This window comes from Aedes albopictus, chromosome 2 (assembly GCF_035046485.1).
Source record: "Aedes albopictus strain Foshan chromosome 2, AalbF5, whole genome shotgun sequence".
In the NCBI taxonomy this organism is placed as follows: Eukaryota; Metazoa; Arthropoda; class Insecta; order Diptera; family Culicidae; genus Aedes; species Aedes albopictus.
The window spans coordinates 173,438,658-173,463,094 of NC_085137.1; the positions used below are offsets into that span (position 1 = coordinate 173,438,658).

Consider the following 24,437-nt stretch of genomic DNA (forward strand, 5'->3'; position numbering starts at 1 on the left):
GGAAGCTCGAATTTTAAAATTCAATAATTGGCAGTTTTTTCTGGTATTTACTCGTGTCTCACCATGATGACAGTATTGCTAATAATTTTATTCACCTTAAGAATAACAACCCATTCATCTAGGTACCGTTTACATTTTGAACCTTGCATCGAAAATCTCGATCACAAACTGTTCCAGTTTCAACGAGGAGGAAAATTATGTGCAAACTGTTCTAAACGAAAAACCAGTGCGAAGCAACAAAACAGAAAAGCGTTTTTTATGAGTAAACAAGATTTAAACTCAACTCGGAAAGAAGCAACCGGCTGAAGCATCATCGTCGGTGAGTGAGTGCGCGACTAAGGGAAAAGCGAAGCATCGCAAGTCGCAGTGGCATAAAAATTACAAATTGAATCGCTCCCGCGTGCAGTTAGCATGTGAATTTGATTTGTGTTTATACCTAACTACATATAGTGTAAGCGGCAGCGTGGGACGAGCGAAGAAAACCGTCAAGAGCGCGCGCAGTTCGTGGCGAAACAAGGCTAGAAGGAGTTCTCTTCATTATTACCCCCATCACCAGAGCCGGCTAGTCAGCCGCCGAGGAGGGAAACGAGAATACCTACATAGAACCCATCGTATCGTGTGAAAGTTGAAGGAAGTGACTTACTGTTCGCGGTTGGTGTAATGAGGAAGGATCGGCAGTGGCAGCGGAAGCAGTAGTGAGCATTCAGTGAAGTGTGCTCAAGTGTGGGGAAGCCCCCGGCGTTGAATGATGTTCCGCAGGCTATGATGTAGGGAAACTATCAAACGGGTGGCAGAAGAGAAAGAGGAAAGCGTGCGAAAGGGTTTTAAATAGAGATATCATTAGTGTAAGTTGTGATTTCTAGGGTATTGAGTGTGGCCGGAGATGAAGATGGGAAAGTCATGTTCTGGTGTGGTTGTGTGTGTGTCGTTTGCAGGACTTGCAGACTCGTCCGTCGAGGGATATTGATTGCCGGTTGAGGAGGATTTCGACTGTTGAGATCGATATTCATTGGCAGTTTAAGGTGAGTACAATGTCAAGAGGAGCACTTCAACACTCGTGCTGAAAATAACTGCAGGTTGAGCGTTACATGGTTTTTAAAGTTATGATTAGGGACAAAAGTAGTGCAAACTTTTTTCAGGAATAAAATGAGATTTTTTTGGGTTATAAGACAAACTACAGCCAACAGGGGGTTAGAGATCTTTGGGCCGACTTCAATTAATGAAAAGCTTTGCATTATCCATTCATGAATGGAATAAACCTATTTTTACATTTTGAAGAGTTATTGCATTATCATTGACGCGGCTCAGCAACTGTTTGTCAGGCGGTTTCTGAGTGGAGGACGGATATCGCCATCAGAGCGGACCAATACCGAGTACCCGCCGGCAACGTAATCGGGTCGCGGATGGGTCCAGAAAAATGGCTGGGTAAATACCCCGACCAGGAATTGGTGTCTACTACCAATGAGTGCTTCGTGATGGCCAAGTAAACGGGGTCATCTTCTCTAGCTCTTATGCGCCTCCACGGTGAACGATCGAGCAGTTCACGTAGAAGCTGGACTGTTTAACGACCGTGCTAACAGGGCGAAGGCCGGTGGTAATAGCGGGTGACTTTAATGTCTGGGCTGTGGAATGATAAAGCCGTTTCATAAACCAGCAAGGTCAGATCCTGCTAGAGACACTAGCCATATTAGATGTCGACTTGGCTAATGTCGGTACCAAGAATTTAGTCGGAACGATGCGAAGTCGATAATTGACGATACCTTTTGTAGTCCTGGCCTAACAAGTAGTTCGATCTGGATAGTAGACGATAGCTACGCTCACAACGATCACCTGGCGGTTCGTGGGTAGAGGAATAGACGAATAGGCCAAAGCCAAGCCCTCGAAGGTGGAAGACGTTATCCTTCGACAAAGGGGTATTTAGGGAGGCACTCCGTCGCAAACGAAACCTACTTGGTTTAAACGGCGACGAACTGGTAGCTCAGCTCTCGCTGCGTGCAATGCGACCATGCCTAGGCGAGTCCACCCTAGAAATGGGAGACCACCAGCGTACTGGTGGACTCAAGCGATTGCGAACCTGCGCCGCACCTGCCTATGGGCTAGGCGACGGATGCAGCGAGCATAATCTGAGGAAGAGCAAACGAACGACGCACTAAGGGGCGTTTGGCCAATCTAGCTGGCCATAAGTCATTTTTCAAAGTCACTCGTATTGTGCAAATGTGTACTGAATATGGCACCTGGATAGTTATGGAATACTTTCCTATGCTCGAATTTCCATCAAACAAATCCATACAAAGTCTGCTTTAGGTCAAAGCTAGGGTTGAGAAATTTTACAGTTTTCGAATAAAGTTTGTCTCTGACCATTTGGTTATGTTTTCAGTTTTTATGACCGCAAAGTCAGTTTCAATAGACAAAACATACCACAAATGTTGCAACGAGGTGATAAAACAATTCATGTTTGCAATTTTTTTAAAGTTATATACCTTGAGGCTCCCTCAGGTGAAAACAAACAAAGAAACATCTGCAGTTTTTGATTGCTGGCGATTGCTGGGTCGACACTACCTGTAACACAAGCTTTCACATCCTACTTGAGCTTAATAGAAAATCCAGCTGCGTAAAAGTGCGTACTTTTGAGCAATCGACGTTTTTCTGAATGAGAGCTATTGAAGAAATTGTAATTTCAGGGCCATTGCATACTTGAGGGCGTATTACAGTCTATGGGTCTAGCCATCTGATTTTTTAATATTTAGTTCTATTTTATCAAAACCCATTCTGTTAAGCGTTTCAAGGCCATATTTTGAATCTATTTTGTTTGATTTACCAAAAATAAGTGTCAAATAGTTGAAAAATTGATTAAAATATGATTGTAGAACAGGTTGAAACTTTTAAAAAAGGAAAACACATCTACGAATTTAATTTTTGGCTTAAAAGTCTTAATTAACTTCTTATTTATGAACATAATTTTGAGATGGAGTTCTTTAATTATAGTTTTTGATACTCGTATACATTTTGCTGAACTGATCGATGAAATCATAGTTATTACGTAAAGTAGGCAATTTCTCTCTCGTTATTTAAGTAATCGTTATAAAAGGTGTCACTGATCATACCTATCAACTTTTACCAACGGTCATTGCATACAAGTGAAAGTTACACGTTTCATATTATTAAAACAAGTACTGGTTTACTCAGTACATATTGAAATAACGCAAACATCTATCAATAATATTTTAGTATTTAAAAATAAGAAATGTGTTCAATAAACAATATTCGTTTATGTAAAAAATACCCTGAAAAGTGAAATGCAGCGTCCCTAAATTCGAATTTGTTGTCAAAATTCTTATAGGTATTGTACTTTTGAAGTTATTTGATAAATATATTTCTCTAAACCGTGATTTACGCCTAAAAGTAGGCAATTTCATAAGATAGTGAAAGACTTCCTTTAATATGTCGATTATTTAATTGGAAAAGGCATTTGTAGTTGTGTAAGCCATGCTAATTGAGTTCGAATGTCGTTTAAGTAGTGTTCCAATGCTTATTGCGAATTAGATTTGTGAAAATCCCCTGAAAATAATATTGGCCAGCTAGATTGGCCAAACGCCCCTTAGTGCGACGCTGCAAAAGCCGCGCTAAAGATCGAGATAAGAGTAAGTAAACAGGCCTGCTTCGAGAGTCCTTGTTTGAGTGTCAATGCGAATCCGTGGAGTGATGCCTATAGGATCGTGATGGTCCAGACGAGAGACGTAATGGCTCCTGCAGAGCAATCTCCAGAGATGTTGGAGAGGATCGAGGGGCATTTTCCGCGCCATAACATTGGACCCTTAGCATAGGTAAGGCCCCAGGTCCGGACGGAATTGCGGCGGAGTTCCACAGCTATAGTGGTACTGGTCCGGATGATGTCCAATAGCTCGGCGGTGTATGCCAGTAAGCGCAAGCTTCTAGCTAGTGTCGCAACGTTCATACTAAGGTATGGCTGCTCGATGTGAGGCACGGCGCTAAGTACCGAAAGCTACCGTGGTAAGCTGGAAAGTACTTACAGGCCTGAGGGTTGCGAGCGCCTGAGAGTACCGTGTCACACGATGCACTCTGCGTCATCACTGGTATGGTACCTATATGTATTCTTATTCTTATCAGTGAGGACATAGAGTGATTCGAAATGTGCGGCACAAGAGGCATACGCAGGACTGCCGGATGACCTCCATGGTCAAATTACAGCGCACGTTGGACAGTTCCACCAAAGCAAGGTGAACCCATAGTTTGACCCCGAGGTAAGATATTTAGGTTACCAGGCGCCATGGGGAAGTTGCATTCCACCTTACTCTGATCTTTTCAGGCTGTAGGATTTCAGCTTTGGATATTGTGCTTCGATTTGTAGGGAACGTAAAACTTAGCTTTATTAGCTCAACTGAGTATACACGACGATACACAGGTCTGATGCGATATACGGTTTATTGCGAACTAACTCTCTGGTCAATTGGGTATCGGGTTTTATCGGTAAGCGGGAAGATGATAACAGAGATAATTTGTGATAACGATCGGGTATTGATCGGAAGCTGGGATGGACTGATCGTAGTATACACTTGCGAAAAAGAGAGAACTATTGATAATAAAATCGAGCAGTTGAGGCCATCCATAAATTACCTCACAGACCATTAACTAAGGATTATACATGCCGGCCACCGTGAAAATTCAAATTTTAACTAATCTCCTATTGGCCAAGCGGTACAACTCTAACTCTATCCTTATCTATCCATTTCAATTTCTTTCCTATTCTAGTTAGCTAATTCATTCATTTCACTATATCTTCTTCTTTTACCTCGCGACTGATTGTCGCCTCTTCTTCATCTTCTTGATGACTGATGCTTCTTCTTCCTCGCAACGGTTTGTTGCTGTTTCTCCTTCGGCTGCGGTTTGTTGACTGCGCTCTCTGCGGCTCGTTCGGGTGTTTACTCCGCCACGTGCTACTTCGGGGACATCTCGGAACTTGTCGGATCGGGACCATGTGACTCCTCGGCTGCCACGGTCGGCGATCGCTCATCGTGGCTGACCTTGAACATGGATCATCATGGGTAGGTTGGGGCTAAGCTTCCTTGTCTTCGGGCTCATCGGATGGGTCGTCCTCGTCGTGGATCCATTTCTCTGCAAACAAACATAGGCGGCCTTTTCAAACAATCAAAAAGAGACAAAAACAACACTTAACTGGGGCGGAGGCAACCGGCCTCCACGGGTCCGTTTCCGGACGATGACCGTTGGCAACGAAGTACTGAGCGTACTTGTGCGTGAATGAATCCAAGTTGACGAATGACGACATCCTTCCATGTGTGGGCGACGGCTCGGATAGCGGGGCTTCTTACGGGGTTGGTTTCGACAGCAGGTGGTCACTAGACTTACTTTCTCGGGTCTTGGCCGTCCACTATGCAACTCCACAAGTCTATCCGACCTATAGTGGATGCGTTGGGTTAGCTTCATACCGTCGAAAAGTAGCCAGCTCGAACCACGCTCGTAGTAGTGGGTGGGTACATCCGACGACATCGCAGGCGCAGGGGGACGAAACATTCTATTAGTTTTTTGAAAATTTGATAAAATACAACGACTTACATGACCGGGAGGCCACTTGGCCTCCCGACACGGTGCGCAGTGGAACACTGCGATCGGTGGAAGGATGTTAGTTTCCTTCTTGCGTACTGGTGACATCGGGCTGGTTGGGCAACACGCAGATTTTGGAGATTCCCCGACGATATTCTCCGTCCTTCGTCCGCACATCGACGACGCGGATACAGTTGTCGTTTCCTCTGTAGATCTTGGTGATCCGTCCGATACACCACTTCAATGGGGGCAAGTTTTCCTCCTTCACCAGCACCAGCGTACCGACCTGGATGTTGTCGCGCCTTTGCGTCCAACGAGTGCGCGGTTGCAACCCGGACAAATATTCGGACTGCCATTGGGACCAGATTCTGCGGACGTACTCTTGGGTCTGCTGATATCGGTCCAGACGGTTGGCCGGAATGCCGGCTAGGCTTGGTTCCGGGATGGAGGTGAGTGACCGATGGACCAAGAAGTGCCCTGGTGTGAGCACCTCCAGGTCATTCGGGTCCGACGTAAGCTGTGTCAGAGGACGAGAATTTAGACAGCTTTCAATTTGGATTAAAATAGTCCAAAATTCGTCCTGGTAAAGGGTAACATTTCCCACAGTTCGGCGTAAATGGGTTTTTAGCGACTTGACCGCCGCTTCCCAAAGCCCCCCGAAATTTGGGGACCTGGGAGGAATGAACTTGAAGGTTATTCCGTCATCCGAACAGCTGCGGGTGACTTGGTCCTTGTGCTGTTGACTTCGAAAGAGATGGGCCAGTTCTTCAAGTTCCCGTTTAGCGCCTTGAAAGTTCAGTGCGTTATCGCACTCAATCAGCTCGGGTTTTCCTCTACGGGCAACAAATCGCCGCAAGGCGGCTATGAACGCGTTGGTGGTCAGATCGGCTACGCATTCCAGGTGGACAGCTTTTGTTACCAGGCAGACAAACACCGACACGTAGCATTTGATGGCCGTGGCACGACGAGTAGGACGGTAGAAAAATGGGCCACAGTAATCCACTCCAGTACGAGCGAAAGGAAGCGTGGGTGTAACACGTTCCGAGGGTAGTTCTCCCATCAGCTGCTCCAAAACCTTGGGTTTACAGCGGAAGCATCTGGTGCAAGCGTGAACTACTCGACGAGCCAGATTTCTGGTACGAAGCGGCCAGAAGCGTTCCCGTATGACGGCGACCAGCAGCTGCGGTCCGGCGTGGAAATGTTTCCGGTGGTAATATACCATAATCAGTTCCGTGAGTGGATGTGTGTCCGGCAGGATCATTGGATGTCGCTGATCGTAGGAAACCGGAGCATGGCGAAGCCGACCACCGACGCGCAATACGCCATTCACCATGATCGGGAAAAGTGAGTTTAGTCGAGAGTTGGGTTTGACTTGTCCGGTACGGGTGATTTCCGCCAGCTCCTGGGCGAATCGCTCCACCTGAGCGAGTTTCACCAGCACCACTGTAGCTTCGTTGATCTCCATCGTGGAGAGGAATCCTGTACGACGATCCGCTTTATCGGTAGATTTCAGATTGTGGACGAACCGACGAAGCAATGCTACGGTTCGGACGAGCTTGGAGTACGACGAATACAGCGAGAACAGCTCGTTTGGTGCCTGGATTTGTGCAGGAAGCGAGACGACCCGTTCCTCTAGTTCTTCGGACGCGAAATTTCTGCTTATTGGGCGGCCAATTGGCGGCCAGAAACGAGACGGTTGCGAAAGCCAATCTGGCCCATTCCACCAGACGTGGTACTCGCGAAGTTGATTTGGAGACATCCCTCTAGAAATTATGTCAGCAGTGGGACCAAATACCATTGGCCGTAAGACGCTGGATTTCCGAGCACCGATTGGCTACGAACGTTTTCCATCGTGAGGGACTAGCGGCTATTTGAAAGAGCGTGATTTCCGAATCCGTCCAGAAGAAATTTGTGGCCTTCAGGTTCAAACTGGTCTCGACTTTCTCAAACAAATGGCTTAACAGGAGGGCCCCACACAGCTCGAGGCGTGGTAGACTGACAACTCCGTCCTTTTTGCCCTTTCCCTTCGGGGCGATCTTGGATTTGGCGGTGAGTAAGTTGACGTGGATATCGCCGGTGGACGACACTGCTCGGATGTAGATGCAGGCTCCGTAGGCTCTTTCCGATGCATCGGAAAAACCGTGCAGCTCCAGTCCTATGGCTCCGACGGTCCCGACGACCCAGCGAGGAATCTTGAGGTCGGATAGATGGCGAAAACTGTCTCGCAGTTCCAACCATTGACGTTGGCGACGTTCACATAGTATCTCCTTCCAATCACAGCCGTCTTTCCAGAGATCTTGCAAAAACAGCTTGGCTTGGACCAGCACTGGGCCAGCAAGGCCGAGTGGGTCAAACAATCGTGCGATATCCGAGAGCACCGTCTGTTTGGTGATCGGAAGTTCGGTGTTGTAGTTGGGAACGTTGAACTGCAATTCATCGGAGGCAGTGTTCCACTGAAGTCCCAGGGCCTTTATGGGAGAGGCCGCAGAGTCGAGCTCGAAAAGAGTACGCTCATCTCTCAGATGCGGTGGAACGGCTTCGAGGACAGCCGAACTGTTCGAAGCCCATTTGCGGAGCGGCAATCCAACGGAGTTCGTCACTTCGATCAGGTCCTGACAGAGCTCTTGACCTTCTTCGATGGTGTCAGTCCCGGTGAGCATGTCATCCATGTAAAAATCCTTGCAGATAACAGCTGCCGCAGCGGGATGACTTTCCGATGCATTTTCAGACAGCTTCTGAAGGCATTTGGTTGCGAGGTACGGAGCTGACGAAGTTCCGTACGTGACCGTAGAGAGTTGGAAAGTTTGGAGTGGCTGGGTCGACGAATCTCTCCATCGGATTCGTTGCAGCGGTTGGTCAGCCTCTCGTACTCGGATTTGTCGGTACATCTTTTCGATGTCGGCGATGACGGCAAACCGAGGCATTCGGAATCTGAGGACGATAGTCAACAAATCATCTTGGATGACGGGACCAACGAGAAGCGCGTCGTTCAGCGAGACGCCACTGTCGGTGGAACAAGACGCATCGAACACCACACGCAGTTTGGTCGTGATGCTATCCGGCCTGACGATACAGTGATGCGGTAAGTAGTAGGACGGCTTGGGTTCCGGCTGAGAGTCCTCTATCAACTTCATATGCCCTAGCTGCACGTACTCGTCTATGAACGCTGAGAAGGCTTGCTTGAGAGTGGGACTGGCATTAAGCCTACGCTCCAGGGAGTAGAAGCGACGATCCGCAATGTCTTTGGAGTTCCCGAGCCTGGAGATCACCGATGGCTTCGTTGGAAGAGCGACGATAAAACGACCCGAAGCTTCCTGTTCTGTCGTTCTTGCGAAAAACTCCTCGCATTCCGCTTCTTCGACGGAGTGTGTGCTCTGGATGTGGCACGATTCAACTTCCCAGAACCGTGCTAGCTGATCCTCAATCGATGGATGCGACGTGATGTGAGCAACGTTCGAGACCGCCATAACAGGAACCTTGGCGGAGACCTTCCCGGAAACCACCCATCCTAGGGCAGTGTTCTGCAAAACTGGCTCTCCGCTTCCGCTCTTGAACTGACCGTCCCGTAGAAGGTCGTAGAAAATGTCCACGCCGAGAATCAAGTCGATTGAACCTGGTCGGTCGAAGGTTGGGTCGGCAAGTACCACGTCGGCCGGCCAACTGACTCGGGAAACGTGGACAGATTGGTTGGGCATCTCCAATGTCAGCTTGGAAAGCACGTGGAATTTCCAACTATCTTCGAAATCAGCACAGTGTGACTGAATGCGGATGGTGGTGGTGTGTTTGGAAGAAGTTGACGATAGTCCAACCCCGCTGATTGGAACGAATTCCTTGGTTCGGCGAAGTTTCAGCCTTTGAGCGAGGTTTTCCGAGACGAAGTTGAGCTGCGATCCGGAGTCTAGTAAAGCGCGGGCCCACAAAAAGGAGCCAGATGAGGTGAACACCTTCACCAGAGCCGTCGATAGAAGAACAGTAGCAGGAACGGCGGGTTGGGCTTCGGCGAAGGGCATCGAAAAGTGGCTAGTTTGAGGGGCAGGGACCGCGGTGGCTTGGGGCTGATTTTCCGACTGCAGTGACTGCTTGTTCGGAACAACAGACTGTGGACGAAGCGACGAAGACGATGGTAGCGACTCCGCTGACTTGGCGGTTGATTGGACTGGTTGGCTCGTCGGTACGACGGGTCTTTGATGTAGCATTGTATGGTGCCTTTGTTGGCAGACTCGGCAGGTACCACTCGAACAGGCTTTGACGAGATGCGAAGCGGACAGGCAGTTGATGCAAAGCGCGTTTTTCTTCGTGGCTTCGAACCGCTGTGTAGGAGTCATCTTTCGAAAAATTTCGCATTGGTAGGGAGAGTGAGCTTCTTGTTTGCAGAAGGGGCAGGATTTTTGTGCTGTGACGGCTGAATGCACTACATTCAACTTGGGTGCTTGTTGAGAGGAACGCTGGGTGGAGGAGCGAGAGGAATCCGACGGTCGACCTTTGGAAGCGTCGATGGATTGCAAGACGAGACTGTGGTTGCGTAAGAAGTCGATGAGATCAGTGTATTTCGGGACCAACGTAGACTTTCTGTGCGTCTCCCAAAGACGCAGGGTTGCGGGGTCTAGACGAGAGCAGAGCATAAACACCAACAACGTACTCCAGTTTGCTGGCTGCTCTCCCGCCTTTTCCAGCAATTTCAAATTCCGCTCAAAGGTGTCGATCAAGCGGTTTAAAGCCTCGTGACACTCCCTCTTAACAGGATCGGCAGTAAAAAGCGCTTCGACGTAAGATTTGACGATCAGATATTTATTCTCATAACGCTTTTCGAGAAGTTCCCATGCAACCACATAATTGTCGGAGGTTACCTCGATCACCTCGACCATGCGCTTCGCCTCCTTCGAGTGCGACGAAAGAAGGCAGGAAAATTTGTCGACGTCGCTAAGCTGCGGATTTGAAGCAATTAACGACTGAAAAGAATCCCGGAATGCTGGCCATTCCCTAATAGTGCCATCGAAATTCGGCAGTTTGATCTCCGGCAATTTAACTCGAGTCTGCTGTGGCGGTGCAACTTGCGGACCAGGATCAGCATTACAGCGAGTTTTAGACAAAATGAAACCCTTCAGCCTCAAGTATGTAGACTCAAAGGAAACTCGTGCTTCTCTATTCGCTTGTTCGACTGATTTAGTCTCAATATCCACTCCGTCCTGGGATTGCTTTAATGCTTCTGCTTCCAACTTCTGCCTGAGGCTGGTTTGAAAGTCATCCGAAACCTCCAACTGCAATCTAGTATCCTTATACTCATCAAAAATCTCCTCGAGGCGCTCCTTCCTACCCTCAAGCATGACCCTATCTCTATCCTCTCTATAACTGTCTACCAGCTGGGCCAAATTCCTCAAGGAATCGCGACAGAAACGCTCTCCCTTTTCCAACCTTCTCAAATTTGGAGCCATTTCGCGCACTAAAGAACAATCTCAGGAGTCTTTCCACACACGATCGTGCCAATTTCCAACCAAAAATGCGAAAATCCCACAATTTCAGACCAGTCAAATCATGCAAAAATGATGAAAAGTTCAGCGATGCAGGAAACCGTAGCGAAAGTTGTATTTCCTGCTGATCGGGTCACATGCAGCATGCAGATAGGTACTTACAGTGTTCGATGATGCACCCAAGCCACCCCACGCGGTGTTACCCAAGCCACGCCGACGTGCTATCCAACCAAGCCACGCTATCGCGATCAGGCGACAAAGCGATCAGGAACAATACTTCTCCGCAATCAATAGCACTGCTCCACACTCGATTTGTCGGTGGCGTCCGAGGTGGCGTCTAATTAGCAATCAATCACCGACCGTGTGCACCAACCACTTCTTTCTCTGCGACCAGATCACACCACAGAACAAATTGTCCAACGCACTATGCACTTAGTCCACGTGCGATATGCGATTTCTTTCACGCTCAGTCTCACAGTTTAACCCTTTTGGCACGGGTTTCACAGTTAATTCACAGTCCGTATACACTATTTTTCGGTTTTCACTCGCGACACGCGACGATGGAATCGCAAGCACAATTCCCAAAGCAAATCATCCGGTTCGAAGGACCATACTTTTATGTAGGATTTCGGCTTTGGATATTGTGCTTCGATTTGTAGGGAACGTAAAACTTAGCTTTATTAGCTCAACTGAGTATACACGACGATACACAGGTCTGATGCGATATACGGTTTATTGCGAACTAACTCTCTGGTCAATTGGGTATCGGGTTTTATCGGTAAGCGGGAAGATGATAACAGAGATAATTTGTGATAACGATCGGGTATTGATCGGAAGCTGGGATGGACTGATCGTAGTATACACTTGCGAAAAAGAGAGAACTATTGATAACAAAATCGAGCAGTTGAGGCCATCCATAAATTACCTCACAGACCATTAACTAAGGATTATACACAGGCCATGGCTTTCTCCTGACAGTATCTATATCGTTTCGGTCATGCGGTTTCTCTCAAATGTCCGGTTTGTGCTGGTTTAGAGGGAACGGTGGAATATGTTTTGTTCGTGTGCCCGCATTTTCGCGCAATGCGTAAACGCATGCTTGCCAAATGTGTGGAGGACACACCTCCGGACAATCTTGTCCAGAGGATGTGTAGGAATGAGTTTGGCTGGAATGCCGTTTCAACGGCTACCAACATCATCTTGGAGCTTCAGAGGAGGTGGCGCGTAGACTCGGAGAATGGCTAGATACAAGAAGTGGTCCAGGGGGTTCGGAATGGGCTTCGTAGGTCATACCGGTGCCCTGCGGTCGAATCGACCCTTACAGAGATTATGTGGCCGCGAAGATACAGCCCAGCTAATATACGATCGTATATGATGTTGAATAGGATGCTAAAGTGGAGGCGATATACGTACGCTTCACATACGCTCAAATGGGAACATTGTACGCATATGGCCTCCACTTTAGCATCCTATTCTACATCATATACGACTCCGTGTAAGCTGGGAGTCCTGGTAGCGTTGCTGTCGTGGCGTCAGCCTACTGGATTAGATCCGAGCCCGCTGATGGAAAAGGGGTCCCCGGTAAGGGCTGGGGCAGATGGAGATCCTACAGTCAGCAACATTCTGGTGCAGCTGATGGGGTCTGAATGGCAGTGATTCCCTTGCATTCAGCAGGTCAGATCTGGAGGCACGTAGGCATCAGTTCTCGATGTCTGCCAAACAATTGGGCGCGGGTGTGTGGTTGACCTTGCCCGCCTTCTGAGGACAAATGGAGTGGTTTCCAATCAAAGATTTCTGTCAAGATATATTCAGAGAATTCAGTAGGAATTCTTTTAGGTATAAGTGATTCCTGTTGGTAAAGACTGCCCCAGAAATTATGGGCACACCTAGTGTTCAGTTGTCTGGGCCTGATCGATAGTTATTGTTTCAGGCTTTGTTTTGGCTGTTTCTGCCTACTAAAGGATCTTAAATTTGAATGCTCTTTGCCACAATGAACATAGAAATTATAAATGGTAACTTTTTTAGTCATATCTCGCTCTGTGTAATTTGGAGGTTTTTTTTTCTTATGCTCACATGCCTTCATTATAAGTATATAATGAAGTATAAGTATTATACAAACAATGGTTAGTGTGACCTTTATTTTTGTCCCAATTTTTGCTTATTCTAAAACGTGTTACCCTCACTGTGCTTCCTGATTACTGGTTGCATGGTTTTCTTACTTAATTTCACCATATTTTCCTCATTTCCTAAGTGACATTTTAAGCTATGAACATCATTTGTGCGCAATTTTTCGAAGATGTTCCGCTGAAAGTTCATGTACTTTAAAACAAACTGTTGGAGTCGAATAAATCGCTATACAAATGCTGAGAGAATAGGTTGATCAACAGAATGTAGCCTTCAAAAAGAACTAGCCATCAATCATTTTGAAACGCCAGTAATTTCTTATTGTGTCTGTACTGTCTGGGCGGTCTTTATTCCTTCAAAGATTCTTCTCTGGATTGTTTTTTCAAGGATTCTTCAAGATATGTTAGATAGAAAAAGAAAGTCTATTAAAACAGAACATGTTTCACATTTTCATGTTGTCGATAACATGCATTTCTCGCTCAATGTATATAGAATGTAAATTAAACCAGTATCCGTTTAAAATCAAGATAAAAAATAGTATGGAATGAATCATATAACGAACATTTTTTTAAGCTCTGCACCAACAAACCGCACTATTGAATATTCATTGCTACTCAATAGCAGTAAAAAAGCCAAGCCCATCCATTCTCGCCGTTTACTGATGATAAAATATAAAAGTCAGCTACATCAGCGAATCGATCCTCTTATCCACGCTCATTTGCAGTGATAATCACAGCTGCCTCACTATCCATCGTTCCTTCAGTAGTTGCTCTCATATGGTTTACCAGAGCCAGTGCAGTGGCACAAAATCTACAATCTGCTGAAAGTCTAGCACTCGATATGGTCGCGTCAACCAGTCAGTGGGATCGATGGGATAAAAAATTGCACATGTCACCACCCACACTATTAATTCCGCGGTGGAAAACAGAAAGATACGGTATCACAATCAGAAGACCTTTGGAAAACTGGACTGTAGAGCCTCGTAGCCGTGCGGTTAGGGTCACCAAGCTTCTAATGGAACCATGCTATGGAGTGAGGGTTCGATTCCCGCTCCGGGCGATGAAACTTTTCGTGAGAATAACGGGTGGCCACTAAATAACGGGAATGCTTTTAGCAGCTGATTAAAAACAATAGAAGCGTCCATAGAGTAAACATTTTTTAGACAAAACCATCGTCTATTTATCCACAAAGTCAGGGTATTTTTTATTTTGTGTCAACTTATTCTGTTCTGCAGAAAACGACATTGAAACAGGAAGCACTACCAAAACGCCTTGGACGGCTCTACTGATTGCTCAAAACAACCGTAAAAAAAGTTAATAGTAAACCATTATAAAACTAGAACCCGCCCGGTTTTGAATGAATTCCACATTTCGGCATCCCAAGAAACAGATCCTGAAGGAAATAGAGGAAAACTAGCAAAACCAATAAGCATGATATCATTTCACATAATAAAATCTTCTTTTGTGACATGGGCTGGATAAATCAATAGAATGCCTTGTTAAATAACAAATATTTACATCAAATCACATTTACACATTGAACAACATGTAAATGGTTCGTTATAAAAAAAAAGCACAAAAAAAGTTCAACAATGAACCGCAGTGCACAAATTACATCGACACGTTTTGGTGATACAGAAAAATAACATTTTTTGGAAATTTCTATAAATGTCATTTACGGGAAAAGGCTACAACCAAAGCAAAAAAAAAAAACAAGTCAGTATCCCCATTTTTTCTCATTACTGTTTGAGTGTGTAGATGCTAAAGGTAGCTGAGAAACCATTTATTTTGACCAACGATTTCACAGACGCAGAAAATGCGTGAAAGTAAACTCTGAAAAGTCGTACAAAGCAGTTGCTCCAACATCACTGCAAAAAACTACTGTACAAATTACTACGTTCAACTTTCTTAAATTTTATATTTTCCATGGACGTACCTTGTTAAACCTTTATGATAGTTAAATTCAGATTGCCATTTTTAAAGAACATATATTTTTAAGAGCACATTCAAAGCATTCCCGTTATTTAGTGACCACCCGTTAGTTTCTTCTCCGTATCCACTGGTGCATGTTCCGTGTGTCCCTTGTCTAGTGTTAAGTTTCATTCAGTCTTTACAGCCTCTGGCTGAAGACGGTGTCCGCATATTTTTTTTAATGTTCCTTTCAGAATAATTTCACATGCACACAAAAATAAATTTAAAAATATATATAGTGATAAAATAAAATAAGCAATTATTCAAATTGGTTTGTATTTTTGTGGTCCACTATTTTCTTAATAAAATTCTTCCGTTGTAGATACCGTGCAATAAAACTGATGCCTTCATGCCATACACATTGTCCTTGTTGTCTCTCCTGCAATAGGTATCTGCGATTCTCAGCATGCCCACAGCAGAGAGCTCCATCATTCGGTTAGAAACGTATTTCTGCACATAAATAAATAGGGCACCGTGCCGTCGTCGTTGTCATCTTCAATGTGGGTCCGCTGGGACCCCTGCTGAAGTCTCATGCAGGCGCTGGCGCTGGCTGGCTGCTGCCTGATGTGATTTCAGAGCGAAGATCAGCGTCTTCGTCGATTCCTATTTGTTCCACTTGTTCCTGTCAGAACCATGCACTGCTGGCTCTGGTCTTCTTGCATTTGCCAATGGAGACGGCGTGTAACGGCAAAGCACTACTGAACGGGAAAATGCTGAATAGATGTGGTACTATGGTGCACTTACAATGTAGTACGACTTCGCGGAAAAGTAATTATCTATTGCAACCTTGAATCTCCAACGAGCACAAACAATAGTGTTTCAAATTGATCGAACAAAATAAAACAGTTAACCCTTTGGAGCCGGAGTGGTCAATATTACCCCGGCGATGAAACCGAGCATTACAAACGTATTCGAGGCCTTTGAGGTTGCGGCAGCATCCGGCTCCAAAGGGATAAATTTGAATTTAAAAATCAAAGTTTGTTTGATTTGCATATTGCATTTTCTACAAGTGTGAATAAAACTTGCTTGCTCAAAGCGAACTTATACATTAACATGGTTATTGGTGAGCTCATTCCACACTTATTTCACTCGAGTGAAATAAGTGTGAAATGAGCTCACTAAATGGAGCCATTTCTTCCTTATTCTGAGCTTCAACGGGGAAAGTGTGTGCTTCTCAACTAACTGTTCTTTGAACGCTTTCAATACAATGTTTACATTTTCATTACAAACATTTACGCCTTGAAAGAGAAAACTGCTTTCGAAATTTCAATGATGACGATGATATCAATGACGAATTCTAGCATAACATGCGAAAAGGGCCTAAAGGCTTTTTGTAAACAAACATGTTTCGGTCGCTGTTGGGCTCATCTTGATCCACCCACGCACATCAACACGCTTATCAGAAAGAGTAATCTTCGGGCTATCTGTTAAGTGTGTTGTTGTCCGTGGGTGGACCAGGATGAGTCCTACAGTGACCGAAACGTGTTTGTTTACAAAAAAGCCTTTAGGCCCTTTTCACGCTGGAATTCTTCAACCTTAAGGATGCTTTGAACAAAATATGAATTAATTTAGGAAAGGAAATCTCAGATTTCTTCCAGTATATGATCACAACTTTTTTTTTCTACAGAATTTTTTCAAGTAAGTAAAATAGGTTCTTACGTTAACTTTAGCCAAAATGACAAGGATTGAAATAAACAAGTTGAAACCTGGTAGTTGATGAGTACATGATTTTAAAACCACAGACAAACAGACGTAACTCGTAACGTAACGTAAACGTAACGTAACGAAGCCCATTAAAAACGTTTGCCTGATGTCTTTTTCATGAGCACACTGCCACCTGTTGATAGAACCGTGCGAGACGCTGTCGGCCATGATGGATTACGATTTAACGTTTGTCTAACATGCACACTACTACACAAATTGCCTGTAATTTTCGTTTGCATAATTTAGCAACGTGTACGCCGCGATAGAGCGAGCGAAAACACGAGGAGCCTAAAGAGTCCATTAGACATGGACAAATATTTGCCATTGAAGTCCGACATTCATCCAAGGTTGCCATGATTCGCGCTGTGTTGGTCTTTTGTTGGGCTTGTATGGCCAAATATTTGTCATGTCTAATGGGCCCGTCAGCGCTATTCGGCCCTCGAGAAGGGAGTGAAACGCTCATGTAGACGGGACGAGACAGCCAGCGTGGGCGGACTCCCTAGCCGACGAAGGCGAGAAAGCCGCAAACATCGGTGACATCCGTCTCCTCTACAATGTTTCACGTCGCCTTAGTGGGACCAAGATGAATCCTACGACGCCCGTGAAATACACGTCTGAACAGTTACTGCCCAGACAACACACGATCGAATATGATGTTGAATAGGATGCTAAAGTGGAGGCGATATGCGTACACTTTACACGCGGTTAAATGGAAGCACGTACGCATATGGCCTCCACTTGAGCATCCTATTCTACGTCATATACGACTTCGTGTTGGCTGGGTGACCGGACTCGGCTGACCAGTTGAAACACTGGTTCGAGCACTTTGGAAACCTTTTTCAAGTGTCGGCCACGCCATCAACACATCAGCATGATCCGCCAACGGTTCGACGCATTACCCGTGTCTACACCGAAGCTCCATCAATGCAGGAGATATGTAGAAACAGGCATCCGTAGCATGAAATCGAACAGGGCCCCGGGGCAATGTTCTAAATTTCACAGGTTAGGCCCATCGGACAAAGTGGTGTTTATGAGATGATAATTTTGAAGTAGTAGTCGTATCATGTCAACTTCGGCAAGCCGAAACCTCACGAAGTTGCCGAAGGTGACGTCACGTTCCAGAAGCTGCAAACAAATTTTCTGGCGAACGTGACGTCGCGATCAGTTGATCGGTTTATTTACATTTTTTTTGCGACAAATACAGGCAAACATATAAGTTCAACCGGACCTGTGAATAATTGACATCGGCCCCGGGGGTCGATCGCATATCAGCTGAGATGTTAAAAGCTGACCCCGAAGTATCCGCACAACTAACTGCACATTTTCAGCCGACTGGATGCAAGGCGTGTTAGTAAAGGTACCCAAAAAGGGTGACCTGACTGTATGTGATAATTGGCGGGGTATCATGTTACTGTGTATCGCTCTCACAGTGCTCTGCAAAGTGATCCTTTACCGGATATAGACTGTTTCAGAAATTATAAATACACTTTGTTTAGTAAATTAAATGAACTGTTATAATGATTTTTAACCTACTTCTTTCAGAGTATAGCATATTGTACTCCATATTTTTATATTTCCTTTCAATTGTCTTGATATTTTAAAGAACAGTCGAGTTCTCTAATAAATAACTTAATTTTTCAAATTTGCATTTGTACAAAGGTGTTTTTGAATGATTTCAACATTATTTATCACTAAATACCAAACATTATCTAAATTTTTATCACATTCGCTTTCTCAACAAGTTGTCTAAGGAATGCATTGATCAAAATTTGGGAAATCGATAAAGGCATTTCCACAACATTTTTTCGGAGATCAAGTTTCTCATTTTTTAAGGGTTTCTACGGAACATTAGAATTACCACACAGTTTCTTAGCTTTCCTGAACGCATTTAATCTAAATAAACTTATTTTTTCACCTCATTCGATCCTTCAGATGGCAAAGCTTGTCATACCATAAAAACGAATGCAGTAGGCAGTAATTAAGATATTCGTTTGCTTAACGTTTGTTGCTACTGGTGTTGTTGAGAAATTTGAAACGAAAATTTTTGTTTTGAGAAGGCCCGTAATGGTGGTTCTTGATCAAATATTCCAGTAAAAAATACTCTTACCAATCGAGAAATATCTTTTATTATCGATACAGTAATTTTTATTGTGTTTGGAAATCAAATATTTTATCTGTGAGATTTTTTTCTTTTCCACTATGCTACATTTTTTGACCACTTTGTGCAACTTCAAATTTTTAACAGAGGCCCCTTTTTCAACTTTAACCAGAAACATCAACAAAATTGGTATTATTTGCTTTGTTAGCATGTTTATTATTAGAACTAGAAGAAACTTTTTTGGATAATGTGCTCAAATTGAAATGGCAGATTATCGTTAGTGTATTTATAATTTATGAAACAGTCTAGACATGAGAAGATTGACGCAACTCTCCGGCGGTAGCAAGCAGGATTTCGTGCCGGACGATCCTGTGTGGACCATATTGTCACGGTCCGTATCATTCTGGAGCAAATCAATGAATTCCAAGAGTCTCTCTACCCGGTGTTCATTGATTACGAAGAAGCTTTCCACCGTCTCAATCATGAAAACATGTGGGAAACCCTAAAGCACAAAAAAAAAAATCATCGGCCTCATTGAAGCACAGTACAGGGCATTTTCGTGTGGAGTACTGCAAAACGGTGTTTTGTCCGATCCCATGCGGGACGTTGTTGGAGTGAGGCAAGGATGTATACTATCTCCGCCTTTGTTCCTCATCGTAATCGACGAGATCCTGGTAGTACCTAAATGACTTCGAACTGGCTCTGATATGCAGAGCAAGCTCGATGATCTTGCCAATCGCTCCTCAGCGGCAGGTCTTACCATCAACGTCAACAAGACCAAATCGTTTGATGTAAACAAGGTCAACCTTTCCAGCTCGGTAGCTGGACAATCAGTGGAGAATGTTGAAAGCTTCCAATATCTTGTTAGCCAAATGACGGCCGATGGCGACACCAAGATCGACATAGGTGCACGGATCAAGAAAACGAGGACTGTTTTTACGAGTTTAAGAAATGTATGGAAAAACAACCAGATTGTTCGACGCACCGAAATCCAAATTTTATCTCGAACGTGAAATCAATACTGCTATACGCCAGTGAAACCTGGTGTGTATCAGTGAAGAATACTCAACGGCTGCAAGTCTTCATCAACAGATGCCTGCGGTATATAGTTCGTATGGTGGCCTCATAACTGGATCTCCAACGTGGAGCTCCATCGTCGATGTCATCAAAAACCGTTAGCGACAGAAATTCGGGAGCGAAAGTGGTACACCGCATATATGCATGATGTCGCAGAGGGTGATCGAAGACGCGACTGCTCGAGTCGAGGGTTAGGCATTGATCAATGCCTCTCTTACTATACCCACTCTTCACGCCTATTATTTTTATTATTAGGGGGATTCACTTAACAGCGTAAACTTATTAAACTGATTAAACGTCGCGATCACCAAGGCAATCTTTGATTATTTCATTCGCAAATTCATGAAACATTTCAAATAAGCAGAAAATCATGGCTTACGCAGCAATTTAATCTGTTTTGTGAGTACCCCTATTATTATTTTTATTAGGGGGATTCACATAAAAGCGTAAACTGATTAAACTGATTAAACGTCGCGATTACCAAGGCAATCTTTGATTATTTCATTCGCAAAATCATGAAACATTTCAAATAAGCAGAAAATCATGGCTTACGCAGCAATTTAAGCTGTTTGGTGAATCCCCCTATTATTTATTTACGACACTTTACCATAGTAGGCATTCGTGTCGGGAATTCACGCCTATATTTACTCAATACTGCTCGACAATGTTTCCCTAAACCCAGTTTCAGCTTGATTTTTGCTTTGTTCAAGCTCTAAAAATTCCCACCCTCACTTTCTCCGTCGTATCTGTTGTATCCACAAACGAGCAGCACAAATATTTTCATCAAATTCGTGATTGTTGTTTAATCAGACTCATAAAACATGGGCTCGCCACGTCCTTGCTCATGACCGACCGACCGGCAGCCAAAGTTCATTTCCTGCCGTTGCTTTCGTGTCCAACGGGTGTTCACAATTGGTATTGATTACACACGGCGATGATGTTACACCGCGTGTTTCCTTCCGTACGCCCAATCAAACCTGTCGTCCGTCAGCTGAGCTTAGCCACGCTACTAGGACGTAGGTACCCGGCTTCCAGCTAAAACTGCCAATCAGTTAGTGTAGCCAGCCAGTCAGTGTGGATCGATATCAAGCCCCATTGGACTTTATCCACCCTCACTCTCTCTGTAGGTACAAAGGTGGCTTAGAAAACAGACCGACGACCAAAAAAAAAAAACATCCCCAAATTTTACGACTCGAATGATACAAAGTCCACGATGACGGCAACGGCGACGGACGCCGGTCATAAAATAAACAATTCAGTGTGTTTTGGAATCAAGAAAACGGTCACTTGTAAAGGTGGCTTGTGGCTCGTTTGTTTCAGGATAACGACTTTTACAAGTTGTTTCTTTCCCCGGTCGGTCAGACACACGATTTCATCAAATTGGTTGATGGATGAACTTTAAATGCTCAGGAGATATGCCACTTTAGTTTTATTTTGTCTAATCTGCACGTATGTCGTATTCATTCGGTTTCAGATACAGTGAAATTCTTCATTCATTATTTTCAATCCACAAATGGTACCATTGAAATAAGTGCACGCTGCACCTGGTCCTTCACAGAGTTCCTCTGGGAATTCTCCTCAGAATTTCTCCACAGGAATTCTTCACAGAATTCCTCAAAGAATGCTCCACAGATTTCCTTCAGGAATTTTTCAGAGCATTCTCCACAGAACTTCTCTGTGCATTCTCCACAGAATTCCTCTGGAAATTATTTATAAAACTCCTCTTGGAATTATTTATAGAATTCCTCTGGGAATTCTCCACAGAACTCCTCTGGGAATTCTCCACAAAATTTCTCTGGGTATTCTCCACATAATTTCTCTGTGAATTCACTTCAGATTTTTTCTGGAAATTCTCCACAGAATTGCTCTGAGAATTCTTAACAGAATTCTTCTGGGAAATGTTTATAGAATTCCTCTGGGAATTATTCATAGAATTCCTCTGGGAATTCTTCACAGAATTCCTCTGAGAATTCTTCACAGAATTCCTTTAGGAATCCTCCACATATTTCCTCTGGGAATTCTCTACAGATTTCCTCTGGGAATTCTCCTCAGAATTCCTCTGGGAATTCTCCTCAGAATTCCTCTGGGAATTGTCCACACAATACTCCTCCTCCAGGAATTCTCTACAGAATTCGTCCAGGAATTCTCTACAGAATTCGTCCAGGAATTCTCTACAGAATTCGTCCAGGAATTCTCTACAGAATTTCTCCAGGAATTCTCTACAGAATTTCTCCAGGAATTCTCTACAGAATTCCTCCAGGAAATCTCTACAGAATTCCTCCAGGAATTCTCTACAGAATTCCTCCAGGAATTCTCAACAGAATTCGTCCAGGAATTCTCAACAGAATTTCTCAACAGAATTCCACCAGGAATTTTCAACAGAATTCCTCCAGGAATTCTCAACAGAATTCCTCCAGAAATTCGCAACAGAATCCCTTCAGGAATTCTCAACAGAATTCCTCCAGGAATTCTCAACAGAATTCTTCCAGGAATTCTCAATAGAATTCCTCCAGGAATTCTCAACAAAATTCGTCCAGGAATTCTCAACAGAATTCCTCCAGGAATTCTCAACAGAATTCCTCCAGGAATTCTCAACAGAATTTCTCAAGGAATTCTCAACAGAATTTCTCAAGGAATTCTCAACAGAATTCCACCAGGAATTCTCAACAGAATTCCTGCAGGAATTCTCAACATAATTCCTCAAGGATATCTCAACAGAATTCCTCCAGGTTTTCTCAACAGAATTCCTCCAGGAATTCTCAACAGAATTCTTCCAGGAATTCTCAACAGAATTCCTCCAGGAATTCTCAACAGAATTCCTCCAGGGATTCTCAACAGAGTTCCTCCAGGAATTCTCAACAGAATTCGTTCAGGAATTCTCAACAGAATTCCTCCAGGAATTCTCTACAGAAGTCCTCCAGGAATTCTCAACAGAATTCTTCCAGGAATTTTCAACAGAATTCCTCCAGGAATTCTCAACGGAATTCTTCCAGGAATTCTCAACAGAATTCCTCCAGGAATTCTCAACAGAAGTCCTCCAGGAGTTCTCAACAGAATTCCCCCAGGAATTCTCAACAGAATTCGTCCAGGAATTCTCAACAAAATTCGTCCAGGAATTCTCAACAGAATTCGTTCAGGAATTCTCAACAGAATTCCTCCAGGAATTCTCAACAGAATTCGTCCAGGAATTCTCAACAGAATTCCTCCAGGAATTCTCAACAGAATTCCTCCAGGAATTCTCAACAGAATTCCTCCAGGAATTATCAACAGAATTCCTCCAGGAATTCTCAACAGAATTCCTCCATGAATTCTCAACAGAATCCCTCCAGGAATTCTCAACAGAATTCCTCCAGGAATTCTCAACAGAAATCCTACTTCCTCCAGGTATTCTCAATGGAATTCCTCCAGAAATTCCCAACAGAATTCCTCCAGGAATTCTCAACAGAATTCCTCCAGGAATTCTCAACAGAATTCCTCCAGGAATTCTCAACAAAATTCCTCCAGGAATTCTCTGCAGAAATCATCCAGGATTCCTCCAGGAATTTTCCTCAGAATTCCTCTAGGAGTTCTCCACAGAATTCTTATAGGAATTCTCAACAGAAGTCCTCCAGGAGTTTTCCATCGATTTCGCTCTAGGTATTCTCCACAGAACTCCACTTGGAATTCTCCACAGAATTCCTCTAGGAGTTCTCCACAGAATTCCTCCAGGAATTCTTCGTACAAGTCCTCTACGAATTCTCCATAGAATTGCTTAAAAAATTCTCCACAGAATTCCTCTAGGAATTCTCCACAGAGTTAATCTAGAAGTTCTCCTCAGAATTCCTCTAGCGTTTATTCACAGAATTCCTCTAGGAATTCTTCACAGAAATTTCTCCAAGAATTCTCCAAATAATTTCCCTAGGAACACATTTGCACAATTCCCGTAGAAATTCTCCACAGAGTTTCTCAAGGAATTCTCCACAGAATTCCACTAGCAATTCTTCACAAAATTCCTCCCGTGATTCTCCACAGAATTCCTCCAGGAATTTCCCGTAGATTCCGCCAGAAATTCTCCACAGAATTTTGCCAGGAATTCTCTACATAATTACGCCAGGAAAGATCCACAGAATTCCGCCAGGCCTCTAGGAATTCTCCACAGAATTCTTCTAGAAATTCTCCACAAAATTCTTCCAGTAATTCTCCACAGAATTCCTCCTGGAATTCTCCTCAGAATTCCTCCAGGAATTCTCCTCAGAATTCCTCCAGGAATTCTCCTCAGAATTCCTCCAGGAATTCTCCTCAGAATTTCTCCAGGAATTCCCCACAGAATTCCTCTAGGAATCCCCCACAGAATTACTCCAGGAGTTCTCCACAGAATTCCTGTTCTGTGATTCCCTACGAAATGCTTCATGGGACTGCTTCCGCGATTCCTCACAG

At 44.3% G+C, this 24,437-nt stretch overlaps 2 protein-coding genes and 1 long non-coding RNA gene across 3 annotated transcripts in view; 1 reads left to right on the top strand and 2 right to left on the bottom strand.

Annotated features, from left to right (window-relative positions):
- The window catches only part of LOC109398604 (uncharacterized), a 41,160-nt gene extending 40,113 nt beyond the window's left edge, over positions 1–1,047 (top strand). Inside the window, exons 3-4 of the long non-coding RNA XR_003893853.2 lie at positions 123–845; positions 936–1,047. This is a non-coding gene — a long non-coding RNA (uncharacterized LOC109398604). The remainder of the gene's footprint in view (positions 1–122; positions 846–935) is intronic.
- Positions 1,048–5,659: 4,612 nt separating this feature from the next.
- LOC134286272 (uncharacterized) lies at positions 5,660–7,339 on the bottom strand. Its single transcript, XM_062847860.1, has one exon. It carries the CDS (start codon positions 7,337–7,339, stop codon positions 5,660–5,662), a length of 1,680 nt encoding a protein of 559 aa, XP_062703844.1.
- Positions 7,340–7,355: 16 nt separating this feature from the next.
- On the bottom strand, positions 7,356–11,012 carry LOC134286273 (uncharacterized). The gene has a single exon (XM_062847861.1). It carries the CDS (start codon positions 11,010–11,012, stop codon positions 7,356–7,358), a length of 3,657 nt encoding a protein of 1,218 aa, XP_062703845.1.
- Positions 11,013–24,437: the final 13,425 nt, after the last annotated feature.

Excerpts from the sequence above, each read along its gene's own strand:
- LOC134286272 (XM_062847860.1), bottom strand. The coding sequence starts at position 7,339 with ATGTCTCCAAATCAACTTCGCGAGTACCACGTCTGGTGGAATGGGCCA.
- LOC134286273 (XM_062847861.1), bottom strand. The coding sequence starts at position 11,012 with ATGGCTCCAAATTTGAGAAGGTTGGAAAAGGGAGAGCGTTTCTGTCGC.